The sequence below is a fragment of the Microcaecilia unicolor genome, chromosome 1 (assembly GCF_901765095.1).
Source record: "Microcaecilia unicolor chromosome 1, aMicUni1.1, whole genome shotgun sequence".
In the NCBI taxonomy this organism is placed as follows: domain Eukaryota; kingdom Metazoa; phylum Chordata; class Amphibia; order Gymnophiona; family Siphonopidae; genus Microcaecilia; species Microcaecilia unicolor.
In genome coordinates, this window is record NC_044031.1 from 707,920,083 (window position 1) to 707,943,784 (window position 23,702).

Consider the following 23,702-nt stretch of genomic DNA (forward strand, 5'->3'; position numbering starts at 1 on the left):
CTAAGTGGAGGAGTAGCCTAGTGGTTAGTGCAGCGGACTTTGATCCTGGGGAACTGAGTTCGATTCCCACTGCAGCTCCTTGTGACTTTGGGCAAGTCACTTAACCCTCCATTGCCCCAGGTACAAAATAAGTACCTGTATATATGTAAACCGCTTTGAATGTAGTTGCAAAATACCACAGAAAGGCGGTATATCAAGTCCCATTTCCCTTCCCTTTCCCTTCCCAAGTCGGGGGTTAAGGATAATACAGAGCTGAAATCTGATGAGGTACCTCCTGGTAACATTGTCAGAACAGCTGGTGGGAGCTGGAGGTACGAATCTCTCCCGCTGCACAAATGAATCTATTGGTCCAGTGACAGGGGTTGAAGGTTGCTGCGAGGGCTCTGAGGGGGTATACCCTCACTTTCTCCTTTTTTTTCACCATAAAGGAGAAATCAGTGAGCAGAGCTCAACAACTTGCTACTTCTGCCATCTGGGCTCCACCCCTTGACCCATCCAGCATGCTTGGTTCTTGCGCAAGAACTGAGCATGCATGAGAATCAAGCATGCGCACAATGCCACCATCACATTCTGTCACTGAGCGATGCTCTTCAGTGATGGAAAAGCTCAGCTCTGGAGTTATTCAGCTGGCAAGACTTGGTGATCTCTACTAGCTAGACAATTGGTGCACTTGGCGGCTAGGCATCTCTGAGGTCAAAGTGGATGGGCCTAGGTCAACCTACCTATGGCTACGTGCCTGCTACAATACAAACCCACACATGCCTACTTTATCATTTCTCTCCCTTTTCTACACTGTAATTCAAAATGCCCTCAGTAATGTAATGGCAGAGCTACAGTGGGCCTAAATTTTCTTGGGGTCTGGAGACAGTCTGGAGAAGAGCAAGCTTCTGGTTCCTACTGAGCACCATGCATGACAGAAAAAGAACTTCAGGCATTCCACTATTTCCTTATCATTCCTGAGCTATCATACAGTGTCCTTTTACTAAAATTGGCTAGGCAGCTAAGTTTCCAACAGGTATTTTTAATTATTAAATCAAATTTAAATATACCTAAAGGCACAAGTCATCCCCACGCTACCAAGCCCTCTCATGCATTCAGACTAGCTCACCCATAGCCTAATTCTGTCTCCTTGTACTAGGCCCCACAAACCCCGGCATAGAAAATGGTTGGGAAGAGCTAAAGGGCTAATTATATTGGGTTCCAAAGATTTCCTTTTTTTCCAGTTCTGCACAATACAGTGTGTGGTTAAAAAAAACAAAGGATGGCTGCAGAGCACAGCTTTAATTCCAACATCATGGGCCATTTTTAGAATGCACCCTAGCAAAACTGCCATAGAACAAAATTTTAAAAAGGTTAGTGTTTATCAAAGTTGGTTAAAGAAACTAACAGGTGGTTGTTCTGTATTGTGGTGTTTTTTTCAGAGGGGAATATTTTACATATAAATTAGGGGGTCACAGTAACGGGAAGAATAAGAGCTTGATGAGAATGCATGTTGGAGTGTGTTAATTCCTTGTTAGCGATTTAGAAGGGCTACAAAAGGAACACTGATTGCGCTAGAAGATCGGCCTTGTCCCTCTATTATGTTTCTTTCATTAGACCTCAGCGTGAGGCCTCGTGGTTCATTCAGCTTCAGAACAAGGCCTTTTAATTTCAGCTCAAGGATCCTGTTTAGCAGGTCAGAAATCGTGCCATGCCGTTCCTAATTAACAAGCCATCAACGAGTCTGTTGTGAGATGCCTGTAATCTTGTCTAATTAAAATGCTATCAAGTTCATTCAGAAATGTGGGAAAACTTAATAGTGGAATTTGCCTTTCATTTTGTTTATAAATTCAGTTGTTTGAGCAGTGAAGCAGAGCTCTTAGGGAGTTTTGATTAAGTTGACGTGCATGTGATGTGAATTGTTCTTTAAATGTGGCGGCTTTAAGTAGGCTTTTTTCCACTTTGCTGCTTCCCTCTATAGGAATTAAACCCAACAAAGGTAAGCACCAATCTCCACCTTACTCTGCATATTTTAATGCCAACTGCTGAGAAGTTGTTCTTTTTTTTTTTTTTTTGCTAAAACCTTGTTATAGAACAAGATGTTTTATGAAGCACATTCAGTTTCTCTTGGTGCTATTCAAAGTTTTCGCTATTGCAGTCTAATATTGTAATGGCTTTCTGTAGGGAGAATAAGATCTTTTGCATTGGAAGCCACTCTTTTATTTTTATTTTTTCTGGCAGGAGTTTAATACTTTCTTTTATTTTTTAAATAAGCCCACCCATACCTCACAATCTGATTTAATTTATTGTTAAGCAGAGTTTAGAGCTTTAAATGAAAGAATGAAAGTTGGCTGTGAAGATAAGGCCTTAGTTGTGTTCAGGTTATGGCTCTGCACAGTTTGTTGTGACTAGGGGCCAGATGCACTAATCTTAACGAGCCAGCAACTTGGTTTTTAAACCAGACCTAGCCAGTCTAGCGAGCAAGTAGTAAAACAAGACATGCAGAAAAGGGTTCTCCGAGCCATTTTCCTGTCACGGTAGCAGCTAACGAAAACGGAATGCAAATGATCTAAAAGTTATTATAATGAGCTAATTAGTATTATAATGCGCATGCAAGGCAGATGCACAGCTGTTTTCCGACCCCATGCACCGTGGAAAACCTAACGGGAGGTCTACATCTCTTGTTGGGGCTGCTGTGAGCGGGACCCATGCAGAGGAGGACGCCCATCGCAAAAATGGGAAGAGAAAAAAATGTCCAAGTGCTTGTCAGGGACATCCTTTCAAGTGCCTAACACTTGGACATCCTTCACTCAAAAAAAAAAAAAAAAAAAAGGTCTGAAGGAAAAAAAAAAAGGACGTCCCTGACAAGCACTTGGACGTTTTTTTCTTCAGATTTTGTGATGGGCGTCGTCCTCTTGGACGTGTTTTTCTTACGACTAAGGTATCCGAAATGACTACCGCCGGAGAGAATCGGGGATCGGGACGTGTGAGGACATCCAAATCAAAACTATTTGGATGTCCCTTTCAATTATGCCCCTCCAGGTCTCTCTCAGCCAATCACAGCTTATTTAGCTGACACCAATGACAGCTAAACGCACTGTGATTGGCTGAGAGAGACCTGGAGGGGCATAATCAAAAGGGACGTCCAAATAGTTTTTGATTTGGGCGTCCTCGCACGTCCCGATCCCCGGTTCTCTCTTTCTAGATTGAAATTTGGAACAGGCTTTTATAGCAGTGTAGTTTCTTAGGAGCACTGAAGGAGACGGGCTTAGGTGACAGGAAGACGCTGGTAGAGGTCAGAGCTTGTGCTCTTCCACCCCTCAGCACCGGCAGCAGCATGAGCGCGTCTCCTCCACCATGCCGGAGGAAAGGGCCTGGGGCGGAGGGTTATGCAGCAGCTTGGTGAGCAAGGGGTCCCGCCTCACCCCCCTTGTCGGACTCTGACAATGTTCCAGAGTTGGCCTCCTCACCGGGGAAAGCCATGGGCGGGCACGGGAAGCTGTTGTTCTGGTTGCGGGAGTGCTGCGTACTGCGCGGACTCTACTTGGACCCAGCGAGCAGCTCATTTGCATGCGATTTTCTTCATGCATGCCCGTCTTTTACTGATTCACTAAGGGATCGGTAAGGGAAGTGCTCTTTCCGTGGAGTTAGTGCATCTGGCTGTAGGTCCTGAATAGTCTTTGGCAACATTAATTTCCCAGTAAATCTAAAACTGATCACAATCTTTAGCAAGATGCAGTTACAACAGCACATAAAGAACATTAAAGAGCATGTAGTGATTTGTGTGTTGTACAGGAGGAAAATAAAAAAGAATCCAATAATATCAGACCTCAGAGAGAGACTTTTCTACCACCCTGGAAGAAGTCATGGAGGGTGTCCTATGATGATTTGAGTGGGATGGATAGGATTTATTTTAACAGCTCTTCTGTCTTTCTTTTAATTCAGGTTTAAATAATGAGGAGTATCAAGTGGTAATTGGCAATGATACAACTCATTACATTATTGATGATCTTGACCCGGCTAGCAATTACACCTTCTATATTGTGGCATACATGCCTATGGGAGCCAGTCAGATGTCCGATCATGTGACTCAGCAAACGCTGGAAGACGGTAAGGACAGAAACATGTGGTAAATTTTCAGTTGGTGTGGTGACTATACTAAGTTAAGCACTGGTGTTTATCTTAATATATATAATTAATACTACTAGGTCTTTGGGGATTGGCGCTAGATATTGACTGACACCTGGATAACTTCTAGGTTTGCTGATGACTTGAATATTCAATGCCGGTGCCTGGACGTGGCATGGCATTGAACATCTGACTCTAATTTAGCTGGCAGAAGTCCGCACATAAAAAAACGCTGACTGAATATTAAACTGACTGAGTTAAAAAAAAAATTAAGGGATCCTTTTTTCTAAACTGCGGTAAACACTGATGCGTGCTTACTGCAGGTTAAAGTGAACTACCGTGGGGCTTGCTCAGATATCCTTTGGTAGTTTTTGCATGTGCGCACACTACTCGTGCTAAAAAATTAACATTTATTTTTTAGTGCTGGGGCATGATTGGCAGCGAAGGGTGGGCGTGGCTCACTCCTCCCCTCAACCCTAAGTACAGGAGACTGAAGGAAAATTTAAAACAAATATTACTGCTGCTTAGCAAGCCATAGTTTTTCCCTTAGTGGCGATACAAACATGCCATTCCTTAGCCCAGCAGAGCACTTTACCTCTGTTCCAGCTCAAAGTGATCTTTTTTTATTGATATAAATCTAGCCAAGTAACACATGCATTGTTTTCACCGGAACCATAATATTCTTACAAAGATCCCAATCACACATTATGGTTTTTGTTCCATACAAGACAAAGTCATATCCCTCCCTCCCTACCACCCATCCCTGTACATATGGGAACACCCCTCGCTTTATGGGAACTAGATTACACCAGTTCTGCTGAAAATTCAGGATACTTCTTGCTTTGGGAGTCTGTCAGGCTTATTTTCGAAAGAGAAGGGCGCCCATCTTTCAACACAAATCGTTAGATGGGCGTCATTCTCCCAGAGTTGCCCAAATAGGCATAATCAAAAGCCGATTTTGGGCGTCAACTGCTTTCCGTTGCAGGGACGACTAAAGTTCAGAGGGGCGTGTCGGAAGCGTAGCGAAGGCAGGACTGGGGCGTGCCTAACACATGGGCGTCCTCGAGCGATAATGGAAAAAAGAAGGGCGTCCCTGACGAGCACTTGGCTGACTTTACTTGGTCCATTTTTTCTTGTGACCAAGCCTGAAAAAAGTGCCCGAACTGACCAGATGACCACCGGAGGGAATCAGGGATGACCTCCCCTTACTCCCCCAGTGGTCACCAACCCCCTCCCATGCCCCCCCAAATTGTTTTTAAATATTTTTTGCCAGCCTCTATGCCAGCCTCAGATATCATACCCAGCTCCATGACGGCAGTATGCAGGTCCCCTGGAGCAATTTTAGTGGGTGCAGTGCACTTCAGGCAGGCGGACCCAGGCCCATTCCCCCACCTGTTACACTTGTGGTGGTAAATGTGAGCCCTTCAAAACCCACCAGAAACCCACTGTACCCACATCTAGGTGCCCCCTTCACCCCTAAGGGCAATGGTAGTGGTGTACAGTTGTGGGGAGTGGGTTTTGGGGGGGCTCAGCACCCAAGGTAAGAGAGCTGTGTACCTTGGAGCTTTTTCTGAAGTCCACTGCAGTGCCCCCTAGGCTGCCCGGTTGGTGTCCTGGCATGTTAGGGGGACCAGTGCACTACGAATTCTGGCTCCTCCCACAACCAAAGGGCTTGCGTTTGGTTGTTTCTGAGATGGGCATCCTTAGTTTCCATTATCTCCGAAAATCAGAAACGAACAAGTCTAAGGACGACCATCTCAAGGGACAACCTAAATGTCAAGATTTGGGCGTCCACGACCGTATTATCGAAACGAAAGATGGACGCCCATCTTGTTTCGACAATACGGGTTTCTCCACCCCTTCGCCGGGATGTCCTGCGAGGACGTCCTCAGGAAAACTTGGGCGCCCCTTTCGATTATGCCCCTCCACGTGTCCCAAAACGGCTCCCAGACTTGTTGAAAAGTTATGTCAGAGATTCCATAGCTTTCCATAGTTAACTAATAAATCATTTGGTTGCACCGTAAAGCATAATTGGGACTTTCCTGGGAAATCCACAGCAGTATTGTTTTCTTGGCCATCAAGATGATTCTGTCCATAAAACCTTTTAAGCCCTGGGGAGCGGAGAAGGGATTCCATTTACTCCAAATAGCAAATCAGGCTTCCAGTGGTGGGCCACAAATTCATAAATTTGTTTCCAAAAGTGTGCCACTCGTAGACACTGCCAAAATATATGTCCCAAGGAGGCAGAGGGGACGTTGCAATTAGGGCATGAATTTGATGTGTGTATCTTCACCCTGCATGCACGTTTGGGGGAAATATAGAGTCTTAAAAGAAGTTTATACTCATTTAAAATGATGCAAATTTAATGTTAATACAACTCCTCAAATACTTTGTCCAAGACAACCCAGCAATTTTACAAGCTTCAGAGACTGCTCCATCTCCATAGTATCGTTCTGTTCTCACACAGCAAACCCAAATACAAATGAATCTGTATGATCTCAGCCTCAGTCTCCTCCTTCTCCAATTATTTAGCTGAAATAATGAAAAAGGTTGGTTAGAATATAATAAATAACAACAAGGTATTGTTTCACTCATGTATTTCAATAACTAAAAATTGTTGAACACTTCAGCAATCTGCTGGCTGTCTTTGTCTTGTGTCACCATTTTCAGGTTTCCTAAAATTTAAAGTGTCTCTAATAATAGCTCACCCTAGACTTCAGAAAACCCAGTGTTTGTAATAATAGTCCTGGAGATTATTAGAGAGAATATGGTAGTTTGAGTTATTTAATTTAGTACCATTTGGTTTATTCTTTGTCTTGAAAAGAATTGTGTACTTCTTTGTTTCCCAGTTATATGATAAAGAGTCTGCAGAGCTTTCATTTGGAAGTGAATCGATATTATAGCCAAGCTTGTTAAAATGTTGTTAGTACTTTCATGTAACTTTATGGTTTTGCTTCAATAAATGCATAATTTTAAAACCATTTATGATTAGTAAAATAAAAATTATTGTGTTTCTTAAACATTTAGCAAAAAATAATGGGTGTGGTTTAATAGAGAGATATGAGTTAGGCATCATAGGCTAGATTCAATATATGGCACCCAAACTTAGGCGCTGGGATGATCTGTGCTAAGCTAGTATTCTGTAAAGGACACTCTGCACAGAGCACCCTTTACAAAATACTAGCTTAGTGCGCATTTCTTGTCTAACTTTGGGCATGAGCTCTTATACCTGCCAAAGGCTGGTGCTCAAATAAGGGCAATTAGACATTCAAATGCAAGTATTCTATAACATCATGCCTAATTTCTGGGAACACCCCTGACCCGCCCATGCCCCTCCCATGGTTATGCCCCCTTTGGAGTTGCACAGTATGAAATTTAGGCACGTATGTTATAGAATAGGTTGTAGGGCAGATCCATGCATATTCCTAATTGCTCCCAATTAAGGACTTGTTAATTCCAATATTTGATTGTTAGCACCTAATTGACTGGTTTATGCATGGATCTGGGATCTGCGCCCAAATTTTGACAACCTATACAGAATCCGAGGGCAGTTCAATAACACTATATGAATGATGAATAGAACACTAGCATATTTAATTTTATGTATTTATTTTTAAAAATTGTATTCCGCACTGTCACACTGTTCTCGTAGATAACATAAAAACATACATAATAAAAGCAAACAAACTTAATATAAAACAAAAACATTGTAAAAATTTACTAATACACATTGAACTTACTATAAAATGTCAGTTTCTTTAAAAACTTTAATAAAGCAAAGCCTAGCACAACAGGCAAATAAATATAGCAGCAAGGGCTTGTGTAAATAAATATAACAAGAAAAAGGAGTAAGAGACCTGGCTAGTGCTGCTCCTCCACATTAAAAGTGCTCTCCCTGTACATGAATGGCATTAGTCTTTTGTCACAAGTGTGATGCTCATCTTATGTTGTTCATACTAAGTTAATCAGTGATAAAAATGTTTCTCAACAGTGTATTAGACTGAAATCACGGTCCCCCTTAAATATAAAGGAAAGTAAATACAAACTGTTGAGCCAGCCAGCTTTCACCATCATTTAAACACCATCCCTAGAACTTGTAAAGCAGATTGGGAGGCGGGGCTAGTAAAAGGGCAGACTTCTACAGTCTGTGCCCTGAAAATGGTAGATACAAATCAAGGTCAGGTATACATATAAAGTAGCTCATATGAGTTTATCTTGTTGGGCAGACTGGATGGACCATACAGGTCTTTTTCTGCCTTCACCTACTATGTTACTTATTATAAAATCTCAACATTCCTTTTAAAAAACGTAATAAGTAAGGCCTTACTCCACAAAAATTAAATAACAGCAAAAGCCTGAGTAAACAAGTGCACTTTCAAACATTTTCTAAATTGCATAATCAAGCTAATTTTACTCATATTGAATGTCAAGGCGTTCCAAAGAGTGTCACCCTCCACATTAAAAAATCATATGTACACATGTAAACACTGATATTCTGGTTACACACTATTCTGTAAAGTAGTGCCTAAACATGATGGTGCATATTTGAAAGTGAGCATAGGCAGAATCTGGCCAGAACACACAGTTATACGCATAAATTATAGAATAGTATAATTTACATGCATTGATTGTCAATCCAGGTGTGAGCATTTACACCAGCCATAGAGCTAGTATAAATGTTCACACAGATAATAAGAAAAAAAAAAAACTACCACAGGCAAACAGCCATTCAGAAACAAAGAATGGAAGATACCCAGACAGAGTCCAAGATAAAAAAGCTTTTTATTCTTAAAACACAATGAAGATATTCTCTCAGTGCTGTGTAAGGGATGCACTTGACAAGAAATCCCAACACAGGCTGTATTTCAGCATGTATGCCTTCATCAGGGGACCTGTCATAGTGGGACACGTTACAATACTGCAAGCTTATTCTCTCAGGAGCACGTAAATATATAAATTGTAATCAACAGTGTCCATGAAAAGACAAGAAAATATACACACATATTTGCTCTGGTATGCTGTATTCTATAAAGAAAGGTAGGTGTATACTTTCCTGTATAGAATAAGCTTCACATAGGTACCTTCTTGGTGCTTAAAATTAGGCACACTGTTATAGAGTAACCACCCATGTGTGTACGAGATGCATAGAAAATTGCAGTCTTTTAGTTCATCCAGAATGATCATGGTTGGCCTTGTGCTGTATTATATTCTTTTTGTGCAATTAATGTTTTGTACTTCAGAAAAATTTAATCTCTGTCAAATGAAGGTCAAGTTTCACCCCATAAGGGAAATTTTTCAAAGTGATCTAGTCACTTAACTATGGAGTTAGTGAGTTAGATTGTCTGTTTTAAACATTCACTGGGAGCCTTATATTCAGAGAGCCAGCAAGTGGGTAATTTGAGTCTGCTGATTATTCCTGCATAAAGTTATTCAGATAACTTTATCTGGATAACTGTAGGACAACGTTTTTCATCAGCCAGACATATTTGCCTAACTTCAACCTGCCAACGCTGCGTATCAGGCTGGTCAGATAAAGTTTAGTTGTACCCTGGGAACGCCTTCTGCCTTGTCTTTCTATATGGGCAGATTTTGTAAGAGAAATGATTTTCCCAGACAGAATTTTCCTGCTCTGTGTTAGAGGATGGGGGGAGTCATTTAACCTCAGAAGAGTTGTCTAACAAACTGTCAAAATTACCCAGACCTATCTTTTGAATACATGCTTGGGGTTTAGGCAGTGGTGTGCTGGAGCAGGCTCTCACAGGCTCTCGAGAGCCGTTTGTTAAGTTTTTAAGAATTTTGGGAGCCGGTTCTCCATGGCTACTTTAACAAATGGATCCCAAAATGTGGGCTTGGGCCCCTCCTGAATTCTCTTTTACTTTGCTGGCGAGAGAGAGCCCCCTGTTAACAATTTACCAGCACACCCCTGGGTTTAGGTTTCTCAAATCCATCCAGCTAAATATAGCTGTTTAAGAGAGTTTTCAACAACAAAAGTACACAGCTGGTTTGTGTTTGAAAATTTTCCTAAAAATTAGTGACTATAAAATAGCTGGTTATTTGATTGATGAGGAGTTTACCAAAAGCTTGCCCCAGAAATGTATTAACATTGAACAGTAAATGGTTGGTGGCAAGAAAAAGGTTTCACAATATACATTGCCAGGAATGCCGCCATTGTGACAGTGTGTAATCTAAGATTTCCATTTCATTTTTTTTTCAGTTCCCTTAAGACCTCCTGAAATCAGCTTAACAAGCCAGAGTCCTACAGATATTCTGATCTCCTGGTTACCTATTCCAGTCAAATTTCGCCGGGGCCAGGTGGTGCTGTACCGTCTCTTTTATCGCCTCAGCACAGAGAGCTCTGTCCAAGTTCTGGAGGTTCCAGACAGCAGCAGCAGCGAGTACCTCCTGGAAGGTCTGAAACCAGATAGTATCTACCTGGTCCGTATTGCTGCAGCCACAAGAGTGGGGTGGGGAGAGGCATCAGTGTGGACTTCCCACAGAACACCGAAAGCCACCAGTGTGAGAGGTAAATGGTAGAATGTCTGTAAGGAGATGAGGAACTGGTGCAAATGTATTCTGCATAGTACATAGTGTTAAATTAAAGGATTTGATTGTGATTCAGTCATTCATTCAAATTTGTGCTGTTTTAAGCTGAAACCGTGCAATTACTTAATTTCAACTGTCCAAGATTCAAGTGCCAAGGTTTTAATTTTTGTTGCACTACCCACTTCTGTAATGTTCATAATTTCATACTCCCTTGCCTCCATTCTGCTACCTCCTCCCATTTGTAGTTCCCTCAAACAACCAGGTTGACATGAGCAAAAATGTTTCTTTGCATGCAAAAATATTTAATGAGCTCTCTTTGTAGTGAGCTGAAATGTCCTGCATTACAGGACACATTTGAAAATGATTATTTAAACTATTCAGGCATCATAAAAATGTAAAATTTCTATTTTCAAATGTCATGTACCACTTCAATATATGGAGCAATATAACTGTCCTTTTGTCCTGTTCATTTCATATTGCAATCAGCCTAGTTCTCCTCATGGGTATAGGAGGAGATTCTATATATGGCACCTAAAGCATTGTCGCTGAAATCAGTGCCGACTAAGCGTATTCTGTAATTGAGTCCTTGATTTAGGCGCCGATTATAGAATACAGTTAGTTGATATCTCAACGCCTAAAACTATGCGCATCCATTTACACCAACGAAAACGTGGCGTAAATCCCGGCGTGTAGATGTACGCATACTGGGCCATATTCTATAACTACGTGTGTAAATTTCAGAATGCCCATGAAACGCCCATTTCCTCGCCAATAACCATGCCCCTTTTTGCCTGCATGCGTTAGAGGTTCGGCACACTGCATTATAGAATATGCTTAGTGAGTTGTGTGCATAAATTCTAATCAGTGTCAATTAGTGCTCATGATTGCTTGTTAAGTGCTGTTATCAATGCTGATTAATTTGTTAAGCCAATAAGTTATGCGCGTTGTTATAGAATCGGCATGGAACTTTAGGCTTACTATATAGAATCCTGGGGATAGTGTGGAATATAAGTTCTAAATTAAATTAAAATTAAATCCCTAATAAATTGACTGCACTAAGCTACCAAATGTTCCCAAAATAAAAATAACCCTCTTTAAAACTCTTAAGGGATCCTTTTACCAAGCTGCGGTTAGCACTGACGGTTGTGTACTTCAATTTGAAAGGGCTTACTGCGGGTGCGCTGAAGTGTCTTCTATGAAATCCCAATGTGCATATGCTACTCCCATGCTAAAAAACAAATGTTATTTTTTGACCAAAGGGGCGTGACGGGTGTGGAAAGCTGGCGTGTCTGTCCTAATCAATTAGAGTAACTACATTGCTGTACTCTAACTACTTAATTCAGGAGTCCTTACTGCCTACAGTACATGTATAAATTAGTACTTTTTAAAATCTTCATATGTACTTGTGAACTCTGCTTGTACTCTGTCCAAAATCCAATCCTGTACACATTTACTATCAAAACAGGCACCATAATGTAAATGCATGTAATTTTACATTGGTCAGAATTTTACAACAGGTCATCTAAGCATGTTTGTGATTCCTTTTGCACCACGTATGTCTTGATATTGATATGTAATATGTTTCCTTGTCCTGAGGGATCAGTACTATGGCTACTGATGACTGAGGCTATTGTTTTTCAGATGCATTTCTTTGCTGTCAGTGATTTTCCTCTCCCATAAACATGCTGGAATTTTCCAGTTATCAACTGCAGAATGTGAACCAGAACATCATCATCTAGTATGGTCGCATTCCTGCCTCCCCCATACTTGGTACAACTTACAGCCTCTGCTCCTCTATCATTTTCTCTGCATGTTCCATCCTCTTTCTCCTTGATACGGAGATTGAAGATGTCTCTTTTACCTTTGTCTCCTCCCCTGTTCTTCTATTCCTCCTCCCCCCACCCCCGATGTGCTGTTCTGTTTGTCTAATTGACCTGATCGAGGCTGTATGAAGGTCCCCTTTTATTTCTTTCCTAGTTCAGGCGTTCTTAGTCCGTTCCTCAGGACACAGCCAGTCAGATTCTCGGGATACCCATAACAAATATACATGAGATAGAATTACATAGAATGGAGATGGTACATGCAGATTTATCTCATGCATATTCATTGTGGATATTGTGAAAACCAGGCTGGCTTGGTGTGTTAAGGACTGGTTTGAGAACCCCTGCTCTTGCCTGACTACTCTGCGTCTGCCCTGCCATTATCTCCTTCTTCTTTGCCTCTACCTAGAGTATAGTAGACCTCCTTCCTGTAGTCTCCACTCACCTCCTAGTACGCCAACCTTTCCCTTCTCTCTGCTTCACCTACCCATATTTTCACCTTTCACACTCCTCCTACACCAGCCCATCAGCATGCACAGTCATTTGCCCCTTTCTGTCGTCTGTTCTCTCACCAGCCGCATCCTGTTAGTCCTCTCTTTCAAGACCTTTACTGACAAAGGAGACTGGACAGAAATGTTCACCCCAAACCTCCAGGTTCCCTCTGCCTGTCCTATTTGAAGTAGTCCAAGGATCTTAGAGCAGGAGTGATTCCCACTTACTCCTGTCTACTTAGCTCCATGGCACCGAATGATGTTGGTTGACCTGATAGTCGCCGTTGTCCCATGTTTACATATGATGCAGCTCATTAATCTTTTTTTTTTTTTTTTTTTTGCAATAAGGATTTTTTTTTCTGTGTTAATGATAGGTGCGCATGAACACAATTTAGTAAATAGACCCGGAGTACCCTGAAGCCACGTTCTTCAGTTGCTTAAGTATTGTTCATTTAGATTGTTGATGAAGTTGTCCCGCCTTTGAGCATTCTGTATGTACAGACAGTATCTTATGGATGTATCTAAACCAACGTCAATCTTTATTATAGCACCGAGGTCACCAGAACTCCGCCTGGAGCCACTCAACTGTACAACCATTTCTGTCACATGGCATCAAGACCCCGAAGATACGGCAGCTATCCAAGGATACAGAATGTATTATAAGGAAGAGGGCCAGCAGGAGAATGGACCTATTCTTCTGGGTGGGAAGGACCTTCATTATACCATTGGTGGACTGGGTGAGTACTTCCACTTTCGATAGGACAAGTGATGGGAACTGAAATTTCAAGACATGAAAAAAATACTGAAAGCTGTCGTTATTTTTGAGCTCATATTACAATATAAAGCCTCCAAGAACATGAACCTTATTTTTTTTGAAGCAGACTTAGTCAACAGTGGGGTCAATTTTCAAAGGGTGTGACTTTGGGGTCTTTTTACTAAAGCTTAGCATGTGCTAACAGAGTTAGCACTCGCTACACGTGCCCCATAAATATAAAATAGGACTTGCAGCATTTAATGTACGTCAATTCCATTAGCGCGTTCTAAGCTTTAGTAAAAGGGTCCTTCTGAGAATTAGACTCTCCTAAATTGACCTCTTTCAAAATTTACTAGGGCTGAATGCCTAAATCTTTGCTCAGAACTAGGCACTTATATTACATTAATAAATTCTAGGCAAATGAATGATAGTCCTAAATTCAGGAGCAAAGCTTTTTAAGCTCCTAATTTTAGGTGAACTTTCAGCTGAGGCTCTTATGTTTGGCTGAAAGTAGGGGAGAAGTTTAGTCACCTGCATTAGGTGCTTAAATTTATGAATATTAAACACAAATACTTTTTTAATGATCATACATAGCTAACTTTCTGTTATCCAAATTTTAACACATTTATTTAAAATACATTTCTAGGTAGGGATTTGTGCAGAATTTTTCATAAACTCAGATTATCACAAATGAATGAAATTAGTTCTCTTAAGATTTGCTGCCTACCTACACACATTTCCCCACTGCTTTGTAACCCATGGTAGGGTCAGTAGTGAAGCAGTTTTTTCAAGGACAAGTTCCTTGGTCCATTGCTTCTCTGCAGGGCTCAGGAGGCAGCAGGATGGAGACAAGAAAATACCATTTTAGCCTGCTTTTTGGCTCATTTTTGAAAAACGGAAACATTTTTTGGGTTCAATCTGTTTATTACCCACAAATGGCAAAAAATGTAGAAACATCAGCAACAAAAATTGACAAAGTGAAAAAATCCTCCCCGCAAAGTATGTTTAACCCTCGGTATCCCCCTACACCCCTTGACAAAGATCCTGAATGGAAGATAATTGAGTATCGCACTTTTACATCATGGAGAGAGTGACATCATAAATGGATACCAGGTATTCACAAACCTTTTTCTGCCAACCTGGCCTCAAGCCAACGTAGTCGGAGCCCCTTTTACTTAGCTGCAGTAAAAGGGACACTGCGCTAGCAGCAGTGCGAGTTTTTGCTGCGCACAGAGTCCCCTTTTACCACAGCGGGTGAAAAGGTGGGAAAAAGAAATGGCCATGCAGTAAGTTTGCACTTGCCGTGCAGCCATTTTGGAGAAAGCACTTACCACCATCTGTTGAGGTGGCGTTAAGTGCTCCTGTGCTAACCCGGTGGTAATTGCTGGGGGTCATCATTTTTTTTTTTTTTTTTAAATTCTGGCAGCGCTGGAAATGCTGCATGCTGGGGGTGGAACTACCTCCAGCATCCTCAGTTTGCCATGCGGCAAGCCTTTAGTTAAAGGGCCCCTCAGGCATTCCATATGTCAGAACATTCTAGACTTAAATGTTTCATCCCCTTCAGTAATAATTGTTGGATGTCTTGATTTTGAGCCCTCGCTAGTCCTGCTCAAAACATGCCCACAACACACACCCTTGCTGTTTCAACATAATGCAGTGTCAAACGTCCAAATCCTGCCTTTGCAAAATTGGGATTTGGATATTTCAAGCACATTGACATCTATTTCAGCATTTTGGGACGTCCATATGCTTTGAAAATAAGCACCATAACCTTTTAGGGTAATTCATCATTTTGATAAGGTGAATCCACTCCAGCAGTGATAGCGGAAGATTTAGTTACTGAGGGCTTCTTTTACTAAGCAGCAGAAAAAAGTGGCCTATGGTACTGTGGGCGCATATTTTGGGTGCATGCAGGGCCATTTTTTACAGTGGGGTAAGGAAAAAGGCTTTTTTAATGGCCAGGAAATGGGCGTGTGCTGAAATTAAAACTAGTGCTCGCCTATTTATAGCCTGAGCCCTTACTACCAGCCATTAACTTAGCAGTAAGGGCTCATGCTCTACCCACGTGGTAACCATGCAGCGCACGCCAACTGCTGATTACCGCTGGGAACATTCCCCCCCCCCCCCCCCCGGTAGAAAATTATTTTCTACCACGGGATTCGGCACGTGCCAAACTCAGAATTATCGCTGGGCACACGTGCTAGCCTGGTGGGAAGTGCCCACGCATTAGCTCTCCCGTGCCTTAGTAAAAGGGCTCCTGAAGCAGTTGCACCTCCATATCTCTAAGCAAGGGACCTAGAATTAGAATTATAGCGCTCCCCTAGAATTTTTGACAAGACTAATCTCAAATACCACAAGGATTCTGGTGTAAATTCATCTCATGCTTATTCATTATGCATATCCTGAAACCTGACTGGCTAGGCGTATTCCGAGAACTAGGTTGAGGACCCTTGTTTTAGACAGACAGACTGATAGAGATGGAAAGTCTCGAATATGAAGGATTAATTTGTTGCAGAGGGCAGGAACACATATCAATAGTCAATAGAAAATAAAAGGAAATTGCTATTAATAGGAAGCACCCTAAAAACAGTATAGATCTCTGCTAGATATTGGCGATATACTGAAGTATCTTCATTTTCATTTTGAAGAAATAAATCTAGACAAAGTTATAATAGTTGACCTGCAGCATAACCGGGTCAAATGTCCCTTGACCCAGTGTCAGTTTTTTACATTTAGTACAAGGAGCTCATCTTGAACTACAGAAATATGATATTGGAACGTATTTTGTTCTGTTAACTGGACAACTAACCATCTGTGACCACTACAACCATGGCAGGTGGTAGCAGCCAAGTGTTTAAGCAGAGATCAGTGAAACTGTAGGAAAGTACAGTTTTTATACATGCTTAACTTTATTGCAGCTTAGAAGATGTATTCCAGGACAAGGAAAATTGCTGGGGATGCAGCCATTTGACTTATTAAACAATTTCCGGTCTCTAGTTCTGAGGACAGTTTTTCAGAGCAATTTCAGTGGATAAAGAGAATTTTACAGAGGAAGGTCGACTGATTGAAAACTTTCTATCTTCACAGTTGCATTCTTGCACTGGATGCATATTTTTTAGCTACATTGAGAAGAGGAATTCCCAGGGGTGTGTTTCAGTTGGGGGAAGTACATACATAGATTTGTATTTTCAAATCTATGTATGTGCCTTTCAAGAAAAAAAAAAACCTGCAGAAACACATATGCATGTGAGCGTGTTTAGGGATAGACTTTATAAATGGTGCCCAAATTTAGGTGGCAGGAAAAATCCATGCTGCTATTCTATAATGGGCAGTCCAGATAGATCATCCGTTGTACAATAGCACTTAAAGCGGATTCCTGTGCCCGAGTTTGGCAGTGAGGACTTAGCCTGCTGAAACCTGGTATTAATCCTGGCATGCAAGTTGGGCACGTAACCCCAGTATTCTATAACACTGTGCCTAAATATTGGGAACTCTGACCCGCCCTGTCCCATTGCCACACCCCCTTTGGGCATGCAGCGTTATAGAATAACATCTAGGCAGATGTATACATAAACCCAAATTAGTGCCAATTAACTCCAATTAACACCAATAATTGGTTGTTAGCACCCTATTGACTAGTTTACATGCACCTCTGGGCTCCATGCCCAACTTTGGGCGACTTATATAGAATTAGGGGGTTAGAGAGTAATTTTTTAACAGGTTGACATGGGTGGGCACTATTATAAAGACAAGTAGACACCTACTTGTCTTCATAATATACTAGTATGTGTGACAGAGAGCACGCCTTGAAGGTAGGCACAATCACTTTCACCTGTTTTAGAGCTCGTGTAAATGAAGGCATGTATTTTATGCATGTATGCACGTAGCAAAATACATACCATCATGTCATGGCATGTATTTTTAAGCCATCTATTATTTTACAAAAGTGAAAGAATTTTTGTATTAAACTCATTGTGTCTCAAAGTATGTTACATCCAGGTACAGTAACCCCAAAGGCCTTACCATCTAAATTTGTACCTGAAGCAACATATGTGGCCGTATACACGCAGGAATGACTTATATAAAATTATCTTCTATTTGGGTGTGGCTTACCGTATACAACATTGCCGGCAAGCTGTAAGGTGTTTCTGAGTCATGTGAATTTGTTTGCACTTAAATTTGTTCTGCTGACCCGGATGGAGCCTGCAAGGCCCTCTCTGCAACAGTGGAGAGTTCTTTTTTTTTTCATTTATAAAATTTTATTGATCAAACAGGTTTACAACATTCCAGAACCTCAGGTTCCTTCAACAATTCAACTTATAAATATACGAACATTTTTCCACACGACTCTTTTCCCCCCCCTTCTCTTATTTCAGTGGAGAGTTCTTATGATAGCTCACGAGAGTATGGGGGTCAAGAATCTCTCTCACAGATCCAGGGTTCACAGTCTGGGAACCATTTTGGATGACTCTTCCTCCAAGAGCCCAGATTTATCTTTTGAATATTGTAATACACGGGACACTGCCAGGTTTGTAATCCACATGCTACCTCTATTTCCTGGATCTCCCAGCTTGCCAATCCTCTCACAGGGAGAAACCAGGTCAGTCACTTCTGCTTTCTCCCCCTTCTGGCCCCCAGTGTCCGGTTTCAACCCCGAATGGATACACCCAGCTGTGACCCAGGCAGCTGCCTAGGCTGCAGCTAAGACGCTGGATTTACTGGGCTCCTCTTCCGCCCCTTTCTAGCTTCTGACCACTGCCCACAACTGCAGCTCCTCCAGCTGCTTGGATCTCTGAGCACTCTTCCAAGTCCACCCTTAATTCCAGGGCAACCCCCCTCCCCCCTTCAGCCTGCCTTCCTTCCTCTTCCACTTATGGGGAGGGAAGGCACTTGTATCCCTTCCCCACTCCTCAGGTCATGTTACCTTTTTATATTATCAAAGTTCACCCTTGTCACAAACTCAGGTTAACAGTTATTTTCCTTTCTTTCCTATTCCAAAAACACAGTCATTAGTATACTAACTACTACTACTACTACTTATCATTTCTATAGCACTACAAGGCATACGCAGAACTGCTCACCATACACCATGCAACTGGTTCAGTTTCACCCCTGTCTTCACTTCCACCTCTTACAGCCTGGGAAATGAAAGGGTCCCACCCTCCTTGTCATCTCCAACACCTGACAACCACCCACCCAACCCCAGGTGAAACTTTAACCTACTGTTAGAGTGCTGCTGTAGCCACTTCTTCCCTCCTTTCATTAAGTCAGTGAACCATGTTGCCATGAGCCCTTTCAACTGCCCACCTTTGACTCGAGCTAGAGCAGAAATGTCCATGGGCTTTCCCTCTGGGATCTCCTCTCTCTCCAACCATCCTCCGCCTTCCTCCGCCTGCCAGTCCATGGGCTCCTCTACAGCCCCACCTCCCAGCTGAGTCCCATCCTCCTGGTCACCTCTATCCAGCTATCTCCTATCATCCTGATCAAGCCCCTTCAGATCCTCCTCTTTTCCCCTAGGATCCTGGGACTCGTAGTGTGGGTAGCACTTCCTGGTCCTACCCTTTGCCTCCCTCCAGGACTACTGGGACTTGTCTTTTGATCCCAAAAACCTCAATGAGGAAGGAGACAAGCTGCTCTCCCGAACTGGCCTGGATCTTTTGGTTCTGGACCTTCTGGCCCTGTACTCCCGTGGGATTCTTGGGTACAAAAGGGACTTTCCCCATCCAGCTCCCTCGGATTCCCAATCCACGCTCCCTGCCTGATCACAATATTTAATGTATTTGCTCTTTTGTTTCTTGTTCATTGAGTTGAGGTTGCCAGGTGGGTGGGACTGGGGGGGAGGGGGACAAGGATAAGTTTGTTTGTATTGTATCTCAAAAACTACTGGCTGATGTTGTTTGACGTCAAGAATGTATTGTAATGTTTACTTACTTAGCAAATAAAAATGATTTAAACATAAAAGGCCCCTTTTACAAAGCGGCGGAAAGCCCAACGTGGGCTTACTGCTCGCTAAGCAGGAAGTACCACTGGGCTACCGAAGCAGCCTGGCGGTACTTCCTACCTCCAGCGCGCCATCATATCTGATGATGGTGGTAAGGGCTCCCCAAAAATGGCCATGCATCAAATGTTTTACTTGCCACATGGCCATTTCCTGCAGAAAAGAAAGACTAACCTTTTACCAGCTACGGTAAAAGGGGGCTTCGGTGCACATCAAAAACAAGCGCTGACACCAGCGCAGGCCCCCTTTTGCTGCAGCTTGGTAAAATGGGCCAAAATTATCTCCTTAACATGTTACTAGTGACAATTTTCAGAAAGAAGATACATGCATGATTTTACTTTGAAAATCGCTGCAAAGACCATGAGTAAATAGCACACAAGGTTTTTTCCTAATTTGGACAGCTTGAAACTTGCCCTTTTTCTGAGTAGTGTGGTTTAATGTAAGATGTGTCCTTTCTGTTGCGTAGTATAATTTCAAAGGGACACGTGGCAGCATTCAAGACTTTCATACTACTGGACAAGAAGGTCTTGTGCATGCCACACAAAGTGATGCATTTGAGCCCAGGGAGGGAAGATGACTGCCATCACTGTGGTGGTCTCTGCCTGTCATGGAGCAAAGGCTGATGGTTGTTTTGGAGCCAGTGAGGGTAGTCACTTGGGTATGCCATCTAGGGCAGGGAGTGACTATATAATGGGGAAAATGGGGCTAAAATATGCATTACTGCGACAGTTTTAATTCTTAATGTTGAGGTATCATTTTTATAAATTAAGCTGTTCCTCTGCATATCTCTTGAATTATTGAGGGCAGTCATTTAGAAAGAGTATCACAAAATGATCTCACTCTGATTGTTTCATATTGCTTACTGTCCATGCCCCTCCCACATCCACATTCTCCTAGCAGGTGCATACAATAGATTTTGCGCAATTTGTAGAATGACTAAGGGCAGTTGCACATGTAACTGCTATTTAGCACCAATTATCACAATTAGAGCCATAAATTGGTTGTTAATGCCAATTAACAGCTAATTATTAAGTTAGCTGCAAAACTGAGACCATTCTATAACTTGCGCATGCAGCTTTGCGCCATAAGTGTAAAATTGTGCATGCAAGTTTATAGAATTAGGGAGATGGGCTAATTCTAGAACTGGGAATCTCCCTTGAGGCTTCTTGAGGATATTCTACAATAGAACCTTGAGGTGCCTAAATTCCATCATAGAATAGTAGCCCAGTATCAGCGTGACTAACATTTTGGCTGCTGCACTTATACCAGACATAAAAGTTTGTCGGGATGTGCGTAGCTTACAGTATTCTGTAAGTTACTCCCATAAGTGGAAGCCCTGCCTGTATCCCACCCATGCTGTGCCTCAGTGTATGCCCCCTTGCAAATATGTACTATGTAAGTTAAGGGGTATTGATAGATAATGCATAGGCACATAGTTAGGCCAGTATGTACACACATATATGTGTCAATGTAGGTGCTAGCTTATAGAATTGCCCTTACAATCAACACCACTTACTGTACATATAGCAGCACCTAAATATACATATTAATTTGTATGCCATGGCTGGTGTTTTGCATGTAGTGACTGTCACCATTGAAAATTACCCCCATTGAATGAATGTTGAATATAGAAAGTAGTGACTACCAAATTCATCTTGCCTGCCTGTTTTCTACAAATCCATCTTGTCTGCCTGATATTTGCCATACTACAGCTTCTGCTTGTTTTTAGCTTTAATCTCACTATCATCATGATACATAATAGCTCCCTAGCATCTCCATTAAAGATTATGAATTAGCCAAAAGCATGAATTAGTGCTTCAGAATATGGTATGACATATAAATGCACACTTTTGTTATTTTTATGTGTGCACACATAGAAAGAGGACTTCTGAATAGAAAACAGCAGACAATATTGATTCAATATTGATGGAGAAACTAATGTCTGGATTATATTTTGGTTTTGGGCAATATATCCCTCTCAAGGGACCCATATATTTCCTTTGTGAACTGATAGTAGTCTGATGCATATTTTTCTGTGAAGTTTTTAATCTAATGAAGGATCATTTTAATGGTGCCATTGTGTCAGCTTTTGTAGGGTTCATTTCATCTTAGCTCATTTTATCACAAGTACCTAAGCATTGCCATACTGGGCCAGACTGAAGGTCTATCGAGCCCAGTATCCTGTTTCCAGCAGTGGCCAATCCAAATCACAAGTACCTGGCATCCCAAAAGATTTCATGCTGCTTATGCCAGAAATAAGCAGTGAATTTTCCCAAGTCCACTTTAATAGTTTATGGATTTTTTTTTTTAGGAACTTGTCCAAACTTTTTTTTAACTGTGTTGGGCTAACCAATTTTTTAATTATATGTTGAGCAAAGAAATATTTTCTCCGATTTGTTTTAAATGTACTACTTACTTTCTTCATTGCATACCCCCTAGTTCTTATACTTTTGGGAAAAGTAAACAAATGATTCACATCTACCCGTTCCACTTCACTCAGGATTTTATAGATCTCTGTCATATCTCCTCTCAGCCATCTCTTCTCCAAGTTGAAGAGCCCTAGCCTCTAGCCTTTCCTCATAAGGAAGTTTCCTATCTCCTTTATTTTGGTTGCCCTTGAATCAGTGGGAAGTGCTGTTAGAAAATGGAGGTGTTTTGAATATATACCTAATACAAAGATACAGTGCATATTCACACATATCCAGTACAAGCTTAGGCATATCTATCTTCCTGAATAATAAAAAGTATAAGCCACTAATTGTTGAACCAAGACCCAGTAGTTTAACAATAGGCTGTTTTTCACTCATCTTCTCAGGGCCCATCTATATATATAAAAGGCAACCCCAATGTTCTGAAGCCTCCACGGAAGTTGAGGCGCCCGAGATATCCGGTGTGCCCTGGAGTGTCTGCACCGCCCTCGCGTCAAAACGTCATGACGCGTCAAAACATCATGACGTCGAGGGCGGAGCTATTGACACTCGAGGGCCGAAACGGCCCACAGCGAACAAGGCAAGTAGCTTCGAGGGACGGAGGGAGGGGGCCCCTTGCTAGCGCCCGTTTCATTCCGCTCAGAAACGGGCATTTTTTTCCTAGTTTTTATTAAAAGGTGGATTTTAGAAAGGATATACAAATAGAATGGAGATCAAGGGATCCTTAGAGATAATGGGGTGGAACGTGGGGAGGGGGGGTTGGATCTTTGACTTACCCCTCATGCGTCACCATCTTCAGCGACCTTCCTCTGTTTGGAAGGGGCTGGTGCTGGGCAAGTCTTCTACGGTCTGTGCCCTGAAAATGGCAGATACAAATCAAGGTAAGGTATACACAAGAAGTAGCACATATGAGTTTATCTTGGGCAGACTAGATGGACCGTGCAGGTCTTTTTCTGCCGTCATCTACTATGTTATGTTACTATGTCTAGGTCAGGATGTCTCAAGTTCTGCTAGTGTTTTAGAACAAGATGTGCTACTGCTAACACAGAGCTTATTCTAAAGTAAATGGAAAAATGAACATTTGTGCATTTGTAGTGAAAAAAAGCATAAGGAGCCTTCAAGAATAGGGGGCGGCAGTTTAGTACTTTTATTTAATGGACCTGACCCAGTGTATATTTCGGCAAAAATGCCTGCAGAGAGAAATCATCAAGTGTGTCAGTAAATGAAAAGGTACAATCTTACTATGGTGACAAAGGAGTTTTGAACGGAAAAGATGCCTGACACAGACGTGGAGCCCAGTGAAACAATGGAAGCCATAGTGGCATTTTGCTGAAAGAAGCAGGTTGTTGGCGTGGGAGCGCTTTCATTCTTTCACTGAGCTCTGCATCGGTGCCAGCGTCTTTTCTGTTCAAGATTCCTTTTGCACCATAGAAAGATTGTATCTTTTCATTTACTGGCTGATAACACTTGATGGTTGTCTCTGCACAAGACCCCTGACGCAGGCGGTTTCACCGAAGCACAGACCATGTCGGGTCTGTTTAATAAAAGTACTGAATTGAG

The 23,702-nt window shown here is 42.0% G+C and overlaps 1 protein-coding gene across 1 annotated transcript in view; it reads left to right on the plus strand.

The window, feature by feature from the left end:
* The window catches only part of PRTG (protogenin), a 247,392-nt gene that overhangs the window by 103,614 nt on the left and 120,076 nt on the right, over nt 1-23,702 (plus strand). The window contains exons 9-11 of the mRNA XM_030190411.1: nt 3,925-4,089; nt 10,322-10,630; nt 13,510-13,698. Coding sequence (XP_030046271.1) covers nt 3,925-4,089; nt 10,322-10,630; nt 13,510-13,698 — 663 coding nt within the window. The remainder of the gene's footprint in view (nt 1-3,924; nt 4,090-10,321; nt 10,631-13,509; nt 13,699-23,702) is intronic.